The sequence below is a fragment of the Ictidomys tridecemlineatus genome, chromosome 9 (assembly GCF_052094955.1).
Source record: "Ictidomys tridecemlineatus isolate mIctTri1 chromosome 9, mIctTri1.hap1, whole genome shotgun sequence".
NCBI lineage: Eukaryota > Metazoa > Chordata > Mammalia > Rodentia > Sciuridae > Ictidomys > Ictidomys tridecemlineatus.
This window is the reverse complement of record NC_135485.1, coordinates 101,002,020-101,021,101: the sequence shown is the minus strand read 5'-3', so window position 1 is coordinate 101,021,101 and position 19,082 is coordinate 101,002,020. Positions and strand designations below refer to the sequence as shown.

Genomic DNA, 19,082 nt, shown 5'->3' with positions numbered 1-19,082 from the left:
GAGTCAAAATTTTCTCACTGTTCTCTTAAAAAGGTTATTTAATTCTTCAGTTGTATGCTTGAAGAAAAAGGGATAAAGAGGGCCAGATATTTTTCCCCAGAAAGAATAAGCACCTCCAATGCCTTCAGTTCAAGATTGCCAAGGGATTGCCAGGAAGCAATGATATGGCTCAGCCAAGGAATTTTCCTGAGGAACAGAAAAAAAAAAATTAATTGGCACCATTTCCATGGAAACTCAACAGAATTCTTCAACTCAATACTTACATTTTGGAAAAAAAAAGGAAAAGTGCTAAGGACTACAAATCACAGATAGAATTTTCCATTAAAATGATTTTTAAAAATTAATTTTCCCAAGTTGGTTTTTAAATGAGAAAAATGCCAAGAAGGCGGTCACAGAACATGGTACCACCAGACCTTCACTCCAAAAGTGATCCTAACAGTCAAGGGCATATTCTCAGTGTTACAAGCTGTTGCTAGATTCTGTCTGTGTGTTAGGAGCTGATCAGGGTTTTGAAGTCTGAATCATATTAAGCGGGAGGACAGAATGGTAAAAGGAACCAGGGTTTCTAAGTATCAGTTCAATTCTATCTGAGGTGGGAAAATAAAAGGCAAATCAAAGAGTCATGCTTTTGAGAAAAAAAAAATAAGGAGCTCATTTAAAGCTTATAAAATTTGCATAAAACATTTTTAGTAACCAGAAGACTCCTAGATGAACATGTTCAAGTCAAAGGATACTAGAGGAAGGTAGGGTTCCTTCTTCAAAGACATGAAAACATGTAGCTAATTTTCCCTGCCTCACAGTCTAAGGTTAAGACTGGCCTTTTCTATGCACATCAAGATCAACCCCATTTTATTAACACAGTCTTACTGCAGATAGGACCCATGGCAACTGAGGAGGTTCAAGCCCTCATAACCAACTGCCTCCCTGTGATGGTAGATCAAGTGCACATCTATCTTCCGACCTACAGCTGGATCATGAAGTTCATCAAATACATTGTTGCCATCACCTTCAAGGGCAAACCATTTCTTTGGGGGATGGGATTAGGCAGTTAGGAGAAGAAGGTCCACCCTAACCACTGTCAATGCCAGTCACCCCTAACTCTAGAGGAGTAATAAGAATTTCTTGTAGAGCTTCTGAACTTTGGTGGCCTGAGCCCTACCTTAGACACAGACTAAAAGTAGACAGATGAAAATACTTATCAGCAGTAATCTCAAAACCAATCTATAAAAAAAAAAAAATCCCACCAAAAGAAACTGTGCTTCGGAAACCACATTATGATAAAATTTACCTCCATGTTAAAAATAAACCATACGATATAATTTAATTCTTTTGCTAGCATGTAAGACTATGTCTTCTGTAAAATTTCAAATTTCCAACCAGGCTTTATTATGTAAATGTATCATTTGCCCCCAATGATTTTTGCTGTTATCATTCTTTTTGTGTTGTTTTCTTATAATGAAAACTCATTTCTCTAAAACTGTAATTCTATCTAATGTGGGAAAACAGAAGTCATATCAAGAGTCATGTTTTCAAGAAAAAAATTTAAGAGTACATTTGTTCATGATAATAAATACTATTCTAAGGGGTTAAAAAAATCAGCACTAAACTGTCTTTGTATGGTGAATTTTATCTTTTGCAGTCCCTGGTACGATCCCTGCCTACTAATTCTGTGGTGCAGACTACAAAGTCAGTATTGGCTGGTCTTTTTGAGGGACATGCAGGCCCATGGGAAAGATAGACTCAGGGAACATATTTTTATGTGTTCTCTAAGTGCCCAGTGCTGTGGCAATTTGAAAAATGTTAAATAATAAAATTGTCTATAAGAAAGGGACCTGGGGAAACGTGGAAGGTATTACTCTTATGTAGGGAAGAAAGAATACTGATCTCTGAGGTATTTTCACAGGCTGTGTTTTTGCCAGTATTAGATATATTAAATAGAAAAGAAGGAAAATTGTCAAAATGTGGTCATTTGTACTCCATAAAAGAATAATGGCCTCAGCTCCCTTTTCCAGTATAACTTACATTTCCATTTGTCATGCTGCTCACAAAAGTTTTCTTCCTTTTTTGATTTTTTTAAAAAAGCCATACCTGGAAAAATTTGTGTAATAGCTGAGTTCTTTCCTAAAATGGTGATGTATTAGCAATCCACCAAGTGGTCTCTTTCAAAAGTAAAGGCAAAGCATTAAAAGAAATAAGATAAAATTCTTAATAATTGTGAAAACAGAAACTGGAAAAGAGGCTTGCTAGAATCTGGGACTAACTCCAATTAATTCTAAATTTAAAAAATAGTGACGGACACAAAAAAGAAATCAGTAGTCTACCCCTGATTTGAAAAAAAAAAAAGCAGTCCTTTAGTCATAAAAGAAGATAGGAAGATATTCCATTCTTCCCTTCCCCACCAGCTTTTATAAGTGTTCTGGTTCTCAACCTTGATCTTTCTAGGTAAGTGCAGAAAGTTGTCCTCCCTGTTGAAAGTGGAGTAGGGTAGAGGTCAATGTTGTACTTGCTAGTCCTGAGACCCTAAAGAACAGCTTGGTGATAGATGGATGGCATTGTGAAGAAGGAAGAAGGGACTTATATACATAGTGTATGGAAATCATGTCCCATCTCTGTGTGGCAAAGCATCATTAGATCAAAACCTTGGGATCTTGAGTTGTGAAATGATTTTTATCAAAATCCTAAGACTGAGAATAAAACCCAAAGGACAAATAAACATTAAATTTCTAGCTGAACAATGATCATGTAGATGTTTTTGCTTTTGAAAAGGATTGGAGAACAAAAACTATGATCACTCTGAAAACTACTCTGGGGTATAAAAAGAAAATTTCCTCCTGAAAACTCAAGATAGTTATACTTCTGTAAATGATTTTGTTTATTTAATAAAAAAAATCATTGACAGATATCTTCTTTCAAAGCACCAATGTGGGGATAATAGGAAACACACACACACACACACAAACACACAGACACACACAGAGAGAGAGGAAAAGAGTATTTCAACTAATGATTTGTAATTGTTTAAATCTGAAACTCTTGATAAGTATTTTAACTTTTAAGAAAATGTTTGAAGGCAACAGCAGGAGAACATCAGGGGTCAACATCAGGCACAAATGAAAATGAAACAGGTGAACAACATTTTAGCCTGTGGACAGGAAGAGATTAAACAGGTGTTACGAAAAAAAGATACTGAGCAACAAGAAGAGGTACAGTAGAAATAAGCTAGAAAGTTAACATTTCAATAGTACACTAAAATCCACATTTGTTACAACCAAAAGACTAATGCCGGTACAATCCATTTAATAAGTAGAGAACATATTGGGGAAGTGTTTGTTCACAGTACAAGGAAAGGCTAGACACAATAAGATGATAAAGGAAACAGAAATCCAACTCGTGTGTGATAAGTGTTTTTAAAATAGAATAAAAAATTCAGTCCATGATCTAGTTAAGCAAAACTTTACAAAGCAGGGGAATGGGAGAATGGAACACAGATAGAATTAGTTCACTGTGCTCCAGGAAAGAGTAAGGAAATCACCTACATGATTTGAAAGCAGCACAGCAAATCTTATTAACTACAGGAATGAGGAATTAGTCCTAAAGTATTTAAGAAATATTTTGACTTTTATGTTATATACTAAAATGAATCAAAATCAGTTTTAAAACTCAGAAAATCTGGGTAGCCAAATAGACTGTTGGGTTTATTTGGGAAAAAGATTGAAACTTAAGTTTATATGAGGTATTTTGTTCATGTACAAAAAGTCAAATATAATCATTGCTTGATATTGAATAAGGTAACACTTCAATCTCCTCATGAAGGTGTTGCCCAAAATATTTTCTGAGTTAATGAGAGATTAAGCAAAATGAAAAGTTTGAATCAAAGTTATGATACTAAAATTTTTCAGCAAATAATAAAGCCATTTAAATAATTAAATTTAGGTAATCACTGAAAAATTGTTTATAAAATGTGTAAAAGACTTGCAATTAAGAAGAATATGTAATGTAATCAATGATAATTTTTTAGCAATCATCTAGATCAAGTGCCCAAATAGTATAAAAATGTCTAGGGATCAGAATATAATTAAAAATCCTTTTTTATTCATTTTATTAATCAAAAAAATTTTTTTAAATCTCTAAAGTTTTAAAAAGTAGTCCTTTTTATAAAAAAAACTATGCTTCCAAATCCCTTAAATATGCATATAAAGAATAATAGTTATGTATTAAAAACATAAAATATATGTATAGTTTTCATATAACCAAAGTAAAAAACTAGAAGTAAAGTCAAAAAGAAAAAAAAAAAAAGATTATACAAAATGAGATCTTGTATAAGAACCGAAGTTATGACAATAGATGTGGCCCCCATGAAAATGTCCTCACACAGCACTAACATTTAATGAGAATAAATGGTACCATGTAAAATATTTACATAACCATAGTTCATTAAAACTCACAACTGTCTTACGGAGTAGGCATTCTTTTTCAAGATAGATTGGATGTCTGCAACCGAGGTTGCAGAGCTAACAAAGGTAGAGGTGAAGTTTGAACCCAATCCAGTCTTACTCTGAGGCCAGTGTTTACAATCCTCTCCTCTACTGTCCTCCCAGAAAATTGTAATTCCAACTGTCTTGGCAACTCCCTTACTTACAGCACAAGCCTGGAAAACCACAGAGCATGTCACACACGTGTACTCCTTTAATTCTGGAGATGACTCTTGAAGAAAAGTATTATCTATCTTCATTTTAGAGGCAAAGACATTTACAAGAAAAAAAATATATAATGATATTAGCTAATGAAAAAGACATTAATCATTATTATTCAACTATTCCTTTACTTTTTTAAAAAATCTTACAAAACAAGATGTAGAATAATTTCTAGCAAGATTGTGAATAAAATATTAGTTTAAAAGTATGACTATTCCTGTTGAGGTTAGGAGCAGTATGAGGATGCTCATTAACAATATTTTTATTTCTAGGTTAGCAACGGATAACATATGCATCTGAAATAAAACATATTATCTATCGGGAAGAAGGAGATTCCTTATTTATCATTTTTAGATGATATATGTGCATGACAAGAAATCCTGAAAAAAAATCAACTCAAAGACAAAAATTATTTTTAAAAATTGGATATACTGGGCTGGGGATGTGGCTCAAGTGGTAGCGAGCTTGCCTAGCATGGGTGTGGCCTGGGTTCGATCCTCAACACCACATACAAACAAATGTTGTGTCTGCCAAAAAACTAAAATATAAATATTAAAATTCTAAAAAAAAATTGGATATAATTCAGAAATAATTTACTTTTTTTATATACCAGCATTATTTGTTTGGAAACATCATGAAAGAAAAGAACTCATTCACTACACATTTAAAACACAAGTATCTATTAAAAAAAAAAAAAGGGGGGGGCAATGGCACAAGCCTGTATCTCCAACTAACCAGGAGGCTGAGGCAAGAGGACTGCAAGTTCAAGGCAACCTGGGTAACTTCACAAAACCCTGTCTCAAGATAAAATGAAAAGGGTTGGCTCAGTGGTAGAGAACTTTTCTAGCATGTAAGGTCCTAGGTTCAATTTTCAGACAGCAAAAAGAAAAAGAGAGAGAGAGAGAGAGAGAGAGAGAGAGAGAGAGAGAGAAACACTGTTTTCCTGCATTGAGAGATTAAATACCCTGATTTCTTCCTAAAGGGATTTACAGATTTAAGCAAATCTCAATAATTTTGAAATGATTTTTTTCTCCCTTTAAGGAGAGAAACAACAGTTTGGAAGAACATTTAAATTTATAGAAAAGATGAATAGTTTAGAGCAAAAAGTCATTCATTTAGGAAAATCAGAGGACAGGGAGAACTACTTACCCTGTGTGATAGTAAAATCTGTACATATGCAATAATTGAAGCAATAGCACTTAGTGTTATATCGGCAAGAGAATCACTAGCAATGATAGTAAGTTTTCAATGATAAAATTATTAAAGCCTTTATTTTTTTTAATTAAGCAATGAAAAATATTCTCAAAAGTGCCACACGGCAGGCACTTATCTTGCTGACGAGACTGTAGATGTCAGCACACTTCCATGAAGGGTGAGTGTCAGCAAGGATACAAAGCTTGGAAACTGTTCATCCTCAAAAACTACCTTTTTAGAGCTATCACAACAAAATAAACAACAATGCAGGCTATGATGCCTGTGAAAGATTTTTAAGCTCATGTTAACTGTTCTGAAAGTAAACTAAAAATATATACAAAATTGGGGAGGAAGGAAAATCTTTTCCCCCCAACCCCCATCCTCCACGAAATAGTAATCTAAATGCAATATAGCAGTCTTGAAACCCTTACCAAAAATTGCAGGTTGTACATTTTGGTTTAACTAGTCTGTCCATGAAAGAAAAAGTGGTAAAATGGCTAAATTATTTTTCCTTGCAATTTGTCATGCCTAATAAGTAATTCATCAAGATAAAATGCTTTAATATTTCCAGTGTGAAAAAAGTAAAAGAATATATATATACATACATATAATCTATTTGTAAACAATTCATTTTGAGGACTTGATATCTGGGACTTCTGTTGCTCTAATGTTTTTTTCTACTGTTCCCTCTGCACTGTCATAAAAGGTGAATACCTCACTCTCCCAAAAATGTTATTCACACTTGAATAGTGAGAATTTGAAATAAGAAGAGGTCATTGAAATGGGTATTCTTAAAAGGATTCAATAATTTTTTAATTCAGCTATAACCGTACATAAAGCGAAATTGAAATTGGTATGCTTTTCTGGGAAGACTTTGCTTGAAATAACTTGTGCAAAAGTAGAAAATTCTTGCATAGGTTACTTGAGATAAAAATGGCTTCATGCTTAAGCAGTGGATGATGGAAGTGAAGTGATAGTTAAATGGCGTAGCTGTTAAATGATGATGCGAAACCTACACATTCTGGCAGTGATGGCACAGAGAATGCTACTGTAAACTGCATTTCACGAATTGCATGTGAGTGTAGAAGACTATAAAAAGCAAATGGTGTAAGAAAGCAGGATCTCAATTGTTATCTGTGCTTTTTGCCGCTGAACCAGTTAGCCCTTTGGCCGACTTGTGCTTCTCCACTTCCCCTGAGATTTTCAGGCTCCCTCATCCCTGAAGGAAGATTTAGAGTATAGAATCTGTTGACATCTTGTTAGTTCTGGGGGAATAGACTTCTGAAGAGAAAAGACAAGTCAGGAAAGCTCCCATGGGATTCATAATGACTGGTCATAGAGCAGTTTTATATGCACGTAAATCTTTTCAAAAAAAAATTGTCTCCATGACCCTATTTCAAGAATTGTTGTTACCACCCTGCTCAAAACTGAGAGGGACATTAAAGGTCATTTCAGGAAACCCCTGATGCTTGAGTCCCCTACAAATGCTTAAAACATGCTGTCAAAGACTTGAAACATTTTCTTAAGGAAAAACCAATCCTAATTTTATTAACCAATCTGTATTTCTATAGAATTTGAATGTTCTACCTATCTCCCAACTCCATGTCAATATGGTCTAGATGCCTCACAGTTTATTTCTTTCTTGAAGCAGAATTCCCCATACATCTCCAGGGACAGCTTCCTAGGCACATGGCAGGACTAGTTATTCTCTCCTTCTTGGCTTCATGAGCATATTTAGATCTGACAGTATTAACATATGTGCTGCTGCTTCATTGCCCTGCCTCCTCTGTGATACCACAGCAAGCACGTTGGACTTCATGGATTTGTAAATGAAAAGGTACAAACTCAAGTGAGTTCTGCAGCTGGGCAGGTAGCACAGTGCGTTTTTCCAGTGACAATTGAGATAGCCCAGACAAAGAACACTTATAACATCCCAAAAAGCAACATAGACCATCTTCTGTCTTTAAATACCACTGTGGACTGATGAAATAAATGCTGGACTTTGTCCACTGTCTGCCAATCTGTGACCCTGGAACCTCAGACCAGGCTCTGGTGTTCCAGTCACACATGTGACACTGGGCCATCTAATATTCTTACCATACTGAGCAGGTAAAAGACAGAAGGCTCCAAAATGAACTCTTTTGCAAATGAAGGATTTCACTATAAATGACCAATGATTTATTTTAAATCTTTCAGGAATAAAATTTCAGATGATCCTCAGTTTCTCATGACATTTAGATTTTGGTTGAGGTTCCTTTCTCCAAAGTCAAAGATATTATTTATTCAGCAAATAGTATTAATAATATTAATATTTATTTAGCTTACTATGTGGCAGGCCTAGACTAAGTGTATGCACATAATTTCTTTTTTTTCAATATAATTTTTTTACTGAACAAGTTTATGGGTTACAGGGTGACTTTCGATATTATATATAATATGCACTAATAAAATCCAGATTATTATTAAAGTTTCCATCTCCTTATCACTGTTTTGTTTGGGACCTTCAGGCTGTTCTCATTTACTTATTCATAAAATACATAATAGTTTCATTGTGTACTATAGTTCCTCCATGGTTCTATAGTTTTTTACTTCTGTCTGCGTTTTAGTATCCATTATCCAACCTCCCACCGTCCCACTTTCCACCACCCTTCTCAGACTCTAATAATCCATATCATATATTCCAATCAACTTTTTTAAGCATTTTAAGAAAAATAATATGTGGAAATTGACCTTCTGTGTCTGGCTTATTTCACTTAGCATAATAACCTCCAGTTCAAATCATTTTGCTGCAACTGATAGATTATTCGTTTTCAATACCCAAATAATATTCCATACTCTGTGTGTGAGGATGTGCGTGTGCATGTGCATGTGTGTGTTTGTGTGTGTGTGTGTGTGTGTATGAGAGGGAGAGTATACACAGCATTTCTTTTCCGTTCCAATGTGCATCAAGGTTAAATTCCATTTCTTAGCCATTGTGAAAAGTGCAGCCATAAACAGGCATACAGGTGTTTCTTTGGTGTACTGATATAATTTCCTTTGAGTGTATGTATACTCAGAAGTGGGATAGCTATATAATATGGTAGTTCTATTTTAATTATTTAAGAAACCACCATAATGGATGTGATCATTGACATTCACACCAACAGTGTATATGAGTTCCCTCTGCTCCACATCCTTGCCAGCATTTTTATTTTTAACTTTTATACAATAGTCTAACTGGGATGAGCTGTTATCTCATTGTGGTTTTGACTTGCTATTTCCCTGAAAGCTAATGAAGTTGGGCATTTTTTCATGCATTTGTTTGCCATTGTGTTTCCTCTTTTGAGAAAGTGCCCATTCATATTGTGTGGCCATTTTAATTGGATTATTTGGTTTTTGTTATTGGGTTTTTAAAAATTATTTATATATTCTGCATATTAGTTCTTTGATGAATGCTTTTCAAAGAATTTTCCCAACTGTAGATTGTTTCTTCGTTCTGTTGATGTACAGAAATTTCTTAGTTTGATATAATACCACTTGTTAGTTTTTCTTTTGTTATTTTATCCAAAAACCTTGCTACCTATACCCATATCTTAAAGCATTTCCTCTGTGTTTTCTTCTGCTAATTTCATAGTCTCATGTCTTTCATTCAGGTATTCAATCCATTTTGAGTTTCTTTTTTATAGGATGAGAGGGAGTAAATCTCAGTCTTCTACATGTGAATATCCAGTTTTCGCAGAATCATTCATTGTAGAGGCCATCCTTCTCCTGAGTGCACTTTTAGCACCTTTGTGAAGAATCAGTTGACTTTAAATATATAAGGTTACTTCTGACTCTACTCTGTTACACTGGTCTTTGTGTGTTTTGATTTGTATAACTTTCAGTATACATCGAAGTCAGCTAATGTGGAACTGACCAACTTAGTTCTTTTTGGTCAAGATGGCCTTGGTTCTTTGATATCCTTTGTGCTTCATATGAACGTTAGTACTGTGTTTTCTAGTCTTATGAAGAATCCCTTTGATATTCTAATGGGGATTGCATTGAATCTGTGGATTGTTCTAGGTAGTCTGAACATTTTTACAATATTCATTCTCTGATCCAGTAGCATGGGAAGTCTTTCCCTTTCTTGTGTATCCTCTTTAAATTTTTTATTAGAATTTGGTGATTTACATTGTAGAGGTATTTAACTTCCCTAGTTAAATTGATTTCTAGATATTCTAATTTTTATAACTATTATGATTTTGCTTTCATGATTTCTTTCTTAGTAATCTCATTATTTGTGTATGAAAAAGCTACTGATTTTTGTATGCTGATTAGTATCATATGGTTTTGCTGAATTTATCAGTTCCAATAGTCTTTCAGTGCAGTTGTTAGGTTTTTCAATACATAGAATCATCTCATCTGAAAATGAGGATAATTTGACTTCCTTCGCTCCTTCTTTCCTATCTGTATCCCTTTTATTTGTTTTTCTTGCCTACTTTCTCTGTCAAAGACTTCTGGTACCATGTTGAGTAAGAGCAGTGGCCTTGAACATTCCTGTCTTATTTCAGATTTTGGAGGAAATGCATTGAGCTTTTCCCTGTTCAGTATCATGTTGGTTATAGGTTGATTGTATGCAGTATTTATTATGTTTAGGTACAATCCTTCAATGCCTAAACTATTCGGTTTTTATCATAAAAGGGTGTTGAATTTTTCCAGATGCTCTTTTTATATCTATTTAAATTATGATTTTGTCCTGCATTTTGTTGATGGCATATTTATCCCTGGGATAAATCCCATTTGATTATGCTGAATGATCCTTTTGATATACTGTTGGGGTTTTAGTCAGATTTTTTGCTATTGTGACTAAAAGACCCAACAAGAACAATTTTAAAGGAACAAAAGTTTATTTGAGGCCTCATAATTTCAGAGGTCTCAGATCATAGATAGCTGGTTCCATTCCTTGGGGAGTGAGGTGAGGCAGAACATCATGGTGGAAGAGTGTAGGAGAGGAAACAGGTAGGGACATGGCAGTAGGAAGCAGAGAGAGAAAGTATTCTTGCTGGGGACAGAATGTAAATCCCAAAGGCATGCCTCTGATGACCCACCTTTTCCAGCCACACCTTACCTGCCTATAGTTAATCTCTATCAGTGGATTAATGCACTCATGAGGTTAAGGTATCATAACCCCATCATTTCACTTCTAAAGTTTCTTGCATTGTTTCACACACCAGCTTTTGGAGGGGGCGGGGCATATAATATTAAAACCGTAAGAATCAGGTCTGAAATGCTAGCATTTTGTTAAGAATTTTTATATCTATGTTGATCAGGGATATTGGTATATAGGTTTGTTGTTGTTGTTGTTGTTGTGTCCTTGTTAGTTTCAGAATAAGGATAATGATGGCCTTGTAGAATGAGTTTGGAAAAATTCATTATTTTTCAAAATTTTTGGAATGATTTAAGAAGAATTGATATTAATAATTGATATTTTTCCTTAAAAGTTTGGTAGACTTCAGCAGGAAGCCAGTCTAATTCAGGACTTTACTTTGTTGGGAGAATTTTTATTATTGTTTCAACATCATTGCTCATTTTTATATCTGTTTAGGTTTTCTGGGTCTTCATGGTTCAATTTGGGTAGGACAAGAAAATGACATGTCCTACAAATAACACAGTTAGAACTTTTGTTTCAGCTTTTTTCTCTCTCCTGCGCCTTTATATTTTTCAGTGCTGAAATACATTCTTTTACTTGTAACACTAGATGCCAAACAAGCCCCACCATCCTTAGGAAAAAAAAATGCACTGGTTTGTACTGGTTTATTTGGTAACTACTTATACACAGTTAAGAATGAGAAACACCAATGGCTTATTTTAAGAGTGTCCTTTAAAAGTGTATTTTGTCCCAATTTTCCATATGTTGACTGCCCTTTAAAACACCCTCCCCTCATTTTGTAGACAAAGCTCGGACGGAGAGTCCAGCCTTTTCTACTGCGAGCGGCTATCTGGCCTCTGGGCAGGAAGAGCTCATTCTCCTGCAGGAGAAAGTCAAGAAAGGGAAAATATCTGTGGATGAAGCTCTGGAGAAATTTAAGCACTGGCAAATGGAAAAGAGTGGCTTGGAAATAATTCAGCAGGTAATACTGACCCCAATCTTTTCTGTAATATCCTCTCACTTATGGAGCTCCTAAACTCTTTGTAAATGTTTAGTCTTCACAAGAAATACAGGTAACTCTTCTTTTGTTTTTAACTAGTCATTGAATTATGCTTCAAACAACCAATTAAAAATTTGAAAATAATATCCAAATTTCATATTTACTAGTTCATTTATTCAAACTCAGTCCTGCTACCCAATGTATCAAACTGAATGGCAAATGAGCTTATAATACCCATCTATACTACAGCGAATGTTTTTTGAAATCTAATTGTTGAAATTAAGGTGAAGCCTATTTACACAAACATGCTCTTCATTCCAAAGAGTGTAATATAAACCAGGCTTAACAGAGCAAGAAAATGACAGAAATCACATCAAGGAATTGCCCTAAATGTAATATGTTTTATTTTCTTTCTCCGTAGACTTTGCAAGGAGTGGGTAGAAACATGTATATACCAGGCAAGATTTATAGAAAACTTCCAAAAATATTAAGCTGAAATAACCATGTCTTCTGCAAATATAATTTATATACTAAGAGAGGATTAGAGGAATAAGAATGAAAACCAAATATATCATTTAACTCAGTGAAGGGTGTCAGGACCACATTCTATCTCTCACACAGTCCTTGTCACTCCCAAAATATTATCATATTTTTTCTTCTCATCACAGGAAAACTTATTGCCTCAGAAGCCACTTCTAAGGTAGCTATTTGATTAAACATGCTTAATAAGCGAATTTAGGCCAAAATACAAATAATAATAGTTTCATATGCTGCATTCACCAGGAAATGATTTTTATTTTAAAGGTAATGCTTAGGACAACACTTTTTAAACAATAAAAAAAAAATGAGTCACAATGATGAAATTTCAAACAATGTGGCATAGAGGCAAGAGACAGTGTAGACAAAGGGACTTTCCAAATATATCTGAAATGGCACCTTATCAGAAACCACCTATCTCTAAGGGCGGTTCTGGTGGTGGAATGATTGCTGGACCTTGTCCAGATTTTGCAATGCTAAGTAAAGAGAGTTATTTTGCCAAGCAAATGCTAAACAACACCCATCCCAACGTTCTGAAACTGTTTTTGCTCATGATCAGAGTTACAACATTGCTTCTCCACCCTTTCCAATATCATCATCATCATATCCCCTTATCCTGAAATAAGGCAAAATCTGCATAAATACAAACCTACTAAACATTTTCCTAGCAGTGCTACATTTTACAGGTTTTGCTGAAGTAAGTCAAGCATATTTATCTTCCTCAACACTTTAATAAAGATTTCAGTTGAGAGTAATCTCATTTCTTGGAAATGATTTCACTAGTTGTTTTATTAAACTCCTGGTTGTTTGTATTTTGTCTGAATGTTTATATCCAGTCTTATTTTTGAAAAAATTTAAGGGAAATCATACTCTCTACATGGAAACAGATCTGACTAATTTGACATAGAAGGATAATGGGAGAATAAACAAGCATTTATGAAAAAAATGTGGGGTTTTTTGTTTAACCTATAAATGTAGGCCACCAGACACTAAGACTACTTTTTATAAGAGGCCAACACTTAGTGACTCTGTTTGAATACTATTAGAGAAATTAGTACTCAATAGAGGGGCCTCAACAAAAGTCCAAAGAGAAAAAAAAATTTTAAAAAGAATATTCTCCCTGGTCCCCAACACACACTCTCACACACACAAATTCATTTCCACATAGTTTTAAATATTCTCTTACAGTTGCAAAAGTAGTCATTTTTTCCTGGGGATGAGTTAATCAGTGGTAACTGTGAAATTATATTTTTTATTGAAAATGACACAAATGGAATTAATGGTAGAAGAGTTTTCAGAATAATGAAGACCCATGTAAGATCCCCGGCAATGGAAAGGAGATAATGGAGAAAGTGAATGCTTTTTGCTCTTCTCACTCCTCATCACTTCAGGGCCTAAAAAGTGTGGTTCCACTCAGAGGCGAAGATCTGTAAAGCAATGGAAATAGTTTTTAGGACTCTAGGGAAACACATGAGGAAAATGCTCTATCTCAGGTTGTCTTCTAAAAAGAGACTTATTGAATGCTAGTTTTTTTTTCTCTCCTGTGAAAAAATAGATGTTCCACATAGAATATCAATAAAACAAAAAAGGATCACAAATGTGCTAAGAAGGAGAATCTCTCGGCAGACATCATTTTTTCCTGAGTACCTAATTCCAAGAACTAAAACACAAAGAAATAATAATATCCTACAGAGACAGGATGGGCTCAGGCAATTGTAAACCATCACTGTGTAGCTCTTCTGCTTTGGGACACTGTGTTGGTCAGCTTCACAAGCTACAACCAAAATATCTGACAAGTACAAGTCAGAGGAGGAAAGTTGATTTGGGGCTCATAGTTTCAGAGATCCAGTCCATAGATGGCTGACTCCATTGCTCTGGGCTCAAGATGAGGCAGCACATGGTGGAAGGGTCTGGTGGAGAAGCTCTGCTCCCCTTATGACAGCCAGAAAGCAGAGAGAAAGAACAGGCCACATGAAATGCAGCATTCCAGGCCATGCCACCAGTGAATCACCTCCCCCAGAAATGCTCCACTTGCCTATAGGCACCAAGAGTCCATCCATTTAAATTTAGATGGACTAAGTTACAATTCTCACACTCCCATCATTTCACCTCTGAAAATCCCTGTATTAACATAGGACCTTAAGGGTAACACCTCATATCCAAACCATAATGGACACCAAACAGCCAATGTGGTAGACCCCACATGTATTAAGGTGGGAAAACAAATCCCGAAGGCATTAGGATATGGTTACAATCCTGACTCTACCACTTATTACTGTCTGATTTGGGACAGTTACTTAACATCTCTGTACCTTAGTCTTTATGTCTGTGAAATGGAATGAGGATATTTTACATCCAATCCATAAAGGGCTGAGAATTAAGTAAGAAATTCATGAAAAGTACCAAGGATGGTGATTGGGACATTAATACCAATGAGTTGTGATGGTGTTGATAATGGTAGCCAATGTTACATCTTGATCCATGAAAAAATTTTAACCCTTGACTTCTGTGTCCTGGTTCTATACTCTATGTCCTGTGTTCTCATTCAGGAAAAACTACGTCAACTCCGAGATAGCATTATTGGGAAAAGGCCAGAAGAAGAACATTTCTATGGTAAGTGAAATTTGACTCAAAAATACAAATAGAATAGAAAACACAGGGACTGTGTAGTCAAATAGACCTAAGTTCATAACTATACCTCATCACTTTCCACCTGCCTGACCCTGAAAGAGTTTTAAACTCTGGTTCTCAGGTTCCTTGTCTGGAGAACAATAGTGATTTTATATATATATATATATATATATATATATATATATATATATATATATATCTGGAAATGTTTGTGTGAGTTAACATTTCTATTCTGTATCCCACAGTGGACCTTTGATCAATGCCATTTCTTACTTTTGATAGTTACAAATAAGATAATTCTGCTCCAGTTATTTTATTTGCCATTACCCAGGGACTCAAATAATTAAGGAGTCACGTGTTTAATAAGGTAGAATATTCTCAATGTAGTTTATTCTCACAATTATCCACATGTGAATAATTCAAATTATAAATCTCAGATTGACTTTTCCTAGCACTCATATTTCTTGGCAATGCATGTTCCCCACACTAATAATTAACAGTTGTTCTAGTGGGGGGCAGTACTCAATGTCAATACAAACCAAACATTATTAAGATGGTAAATCTTCTCCAAAGATGAACAACACACTCTAAAATTGCTAATAAATTATGTTGTCACTATCTGACCATTCTTTTCCCAAATCTCTCCTCTTGCACAGGTAATTAAAAACTAACAACCACTAAAAAGGCTTGAAAGCTTCTATCTCTTCCATTTTCAATAATATTAGGTAGCTTTTAGCTAGTGCTTCATGTTGAAATTCACCAGGTGGAAATTCATTTCTCTTTTCATATTATTGAGCACTCTATATTTCCCCTAGATAATTCTTTAAGCTCTTTCAGAAATGCTTTCTAAAACAGAGATATATTTTCTAAACTAATTAAGGTCAGAAACATGGGTCAGATTAATAGACATCTGAACCCCACAAACCTTCATTCTAATGTAGAATAAGATTAAATTTTAATAACTTCTAAAATTAAAACTTTTGTAGATAATTTTACCAAGGAACATGAAGTAGTAGTAGTAGTAGTAGTAGTAGTAGCAGCAGTAGCAGCAGCTAATATTTACAGAGCACATACTACACATTGTTGTTTCTTATAATAACCCTATTATGGAGGACTTATTCCTAATCTATAAATAAGGGAACAGGCTTTGAAAAACTAAAAAATAAACAAAAACAACCAAGGACATGAAGAAACTACCACCCATTTGTTTGAATTCAAAATCAGTGTTCTTAATCATTGGCATTTTAACCAAGAATCAATTGGTTCTCCTTTCAGCCACAATGGAACAAATAGTACTACCAGACATAAACTCTCATTGTACAGAATATTAATATTAGTCAAAGATAGGAAGCTTCTGATTTCAGAAAATATACAAGGGGCAGATGAATATTATAGAGACTGTGGATCAGGGAAGCTGAAGCTACTGGATTGTATGTGGTGGGTCATTGAAGAGGAATGGCCTCAGAGACCCATGTGAGGGGCTCCTCAAGCCTAAAGCTGAAAGATGAGCTGTAAGTGCAAAGTTAAACCACTCAACGCATACAAAAGGGCAATGTCTAGGGCACTGAAAGCAAGCAGAAGCACTAGAGGTTGAGCAGAGCTACAGAAAAGACCTGTTGAGGCTGTGTTACTGTCTTGCCTACTTAAAACACCTAGAATCCTATTGTGACATTCAAAAGATGTACAGAGGAAGGACCATGACTTAGAGTAACAACTCCTCTAGATGCACCCCAACAAAGCCTAAAGCTCACCCCTACAAGATGCATATCAGAGACAGGGTTTGTGTGCTGGGTCCTTCCAAGCCCACAAAACACCTGGGCTTTCTACAAATCGATATCAACAACAGAATAAGATCAAACCTACACAACCACATGTCAAAATTTGAAACTTCTGCTAAAAAAGAATCTAGGCCATCTGAGGAATATTACAAAATTCATAATATGCACCAGATTATAATTGGCAGAATTCAATTTTCAAAATAAGGAAAAAATATGACATACAAAGATATAGGCATCTATAGTGAAGAAAAAGAAAACCATCAACAGAACCTGAACCTGAGATGACACCATTGTTGACCTTAGCAGATGGAGACTTTAAAGAAGCTCTTATATAAATATTTAACTAATGAAAACAAATGGTTTGAGGAAGTGAATAAATAGGAAATATCAACAGAAACTACATACAGGAAAAAGTAAAAATTGTAGAAAATAAAATTATAATAAATATAAAAATGAAGAAGATATCAGATGAGCTCATCAGCAAATTGACTATAGCAAAGTAATAGTTAGTGAATATGAATATAAAGCAAGAGAAATTACCCAATATGATAAGCAGAGAGCTAAAAGAACTTCAAAAATGAATAAATTCCCAAGGATATTTAAGATAATATAACACTTTATTATGCATGTGATTAGGTAGAGCCACAGAATAAGACAAAAAATTTTGAAAGAAATAATGTCCAAAAACTTAATGTTCAAATTTTATGTAAACCACTTTATGGATTTCTAAGAATTTTTTTAGAAACCCACAAATAACATAATTGTTAAAAGAGTGACAACTAAGCAACTTGTGGTTAAACTACTTTAAGCCAAGATAAGAGAAAATTTTTCAAAGCACCTGAAGAGAAATGAAATAAGAGAATTCATAGTAAAACTTCAATAAAATAAACACTAAAGAATGCCATACAGGTTGAAAGACACATTAAAGAAAAGAAGCTTAAATATGCACTAAGGGAAAAATAATGCTTAGAATTATACAAGGCAGATTGATATAAAATATTACCTTTTATTTCTTTTTATAAACTATCTCAAAAACAATAACAAATACTAAAACTTAATTTAGAGATCAAAGCATGTGAGAGAGAGAAAAGATTAAAATAAGCACAAAAAGAAAAGAGGTTGCAGATAAGACAAACTATGTGTTTGAAAAAGTTTTACATGATAAAGTATGCTGTAGAATATGAAGTTAAGAGGAAGGGATAAAGTAGGAAGTATGAGGAGTCAAACATGAGGTATAAAACATAAATGGATAGATATTTATCTATCTGATAAATTAAAATTACTGATTTTAGTCAGAATGCAACCACTAAAAATAAACAAAAAAGAAGTATATCTATGAAAACAGAAAAGGTAATTTAATGGAGCACTAAAATAATTGTTTGAAGATCATAATGAGAGGAAGTTAGAAATCAACAGCAAGAAAAATAACAGAAACCACATAAACACATGCAGATTGAAAAATACTCCCTCAAAGGAAGAATGGATCAAAGAAGAAATGAGAATAAAAACAAGAAATTCTTAGAAAGGAATGAGAACAGATACAACATCAAAACCTGTGGGAGAGTATTAATTTTCCTCTTAGAACCATTTCATAATGGTTCTAAGAGGAAAATTTATAGCACTAAGTACTACATAAAAAAACTAGAGAAATTTCAAATAAATAAACTTGTGTTACACCTCAAGACCTTGAAAAGAGCAAACTAATGCCAAAACTAGTAGAAGCCAAGGAGTAAATAAGATCAGAGCTGAAATCAATGAAATTGAGAATAGGAAAACAATATATAGGATCAGAGCAACAAAGAGTTGATTCTTTGAAAAAAATGAATAAGATTGACAAAAAACTTTAGCCAAACTAACCAGAAGAAAGTGTGAGAAACAACTCAACAAGATCACAAAGAAAAAGGAGATCTTACCACAGATCCTTTGAAATCCAAAGGATTATCAGAACCTATTTTGAAAATTTAACTTCAATAAACTGAAAAATCTGGAAGACATTCACAAGTTTGTAGACACATATGACCTTCCCAAATTGAATCAGGTAGATAAAGAACACCTAACCAGATCAATATCAAGTAATGAAATTAAAATAGCAATTAAAATCCTTCCAAAAAAAAAGCCCAGGACCTGATGCTTTCTCAGCT

The 19,082-nt window shown here is 34.3% G+C and overlaps 1 protein-coding gene across 1 annotated transcript in view; it reads left to right on the top strand.

Moving 5' to 3' along the window:
• Positions 1-19,082, top strand: part of Bank1 (B cell scaffold protein with ankyrin repeats 1) — a 286,896-nt gene that overhangs the window by 252,274 nt on the left and 15,540 nt on the right. The window contains exons 12-13 of the mRNA XM_078021872.1: positions 11,799-11,977; positions 15,082-15,145. Coding sequence (XP_077877998.1) covers positions 11,799-11,977; positions 15,082-15,145 — 243 coding nt within the window. The remainder of the gene's footprint in view (positions 1-11,798; positions 11,978-15,081; positions 15,146-19,082) is intronic.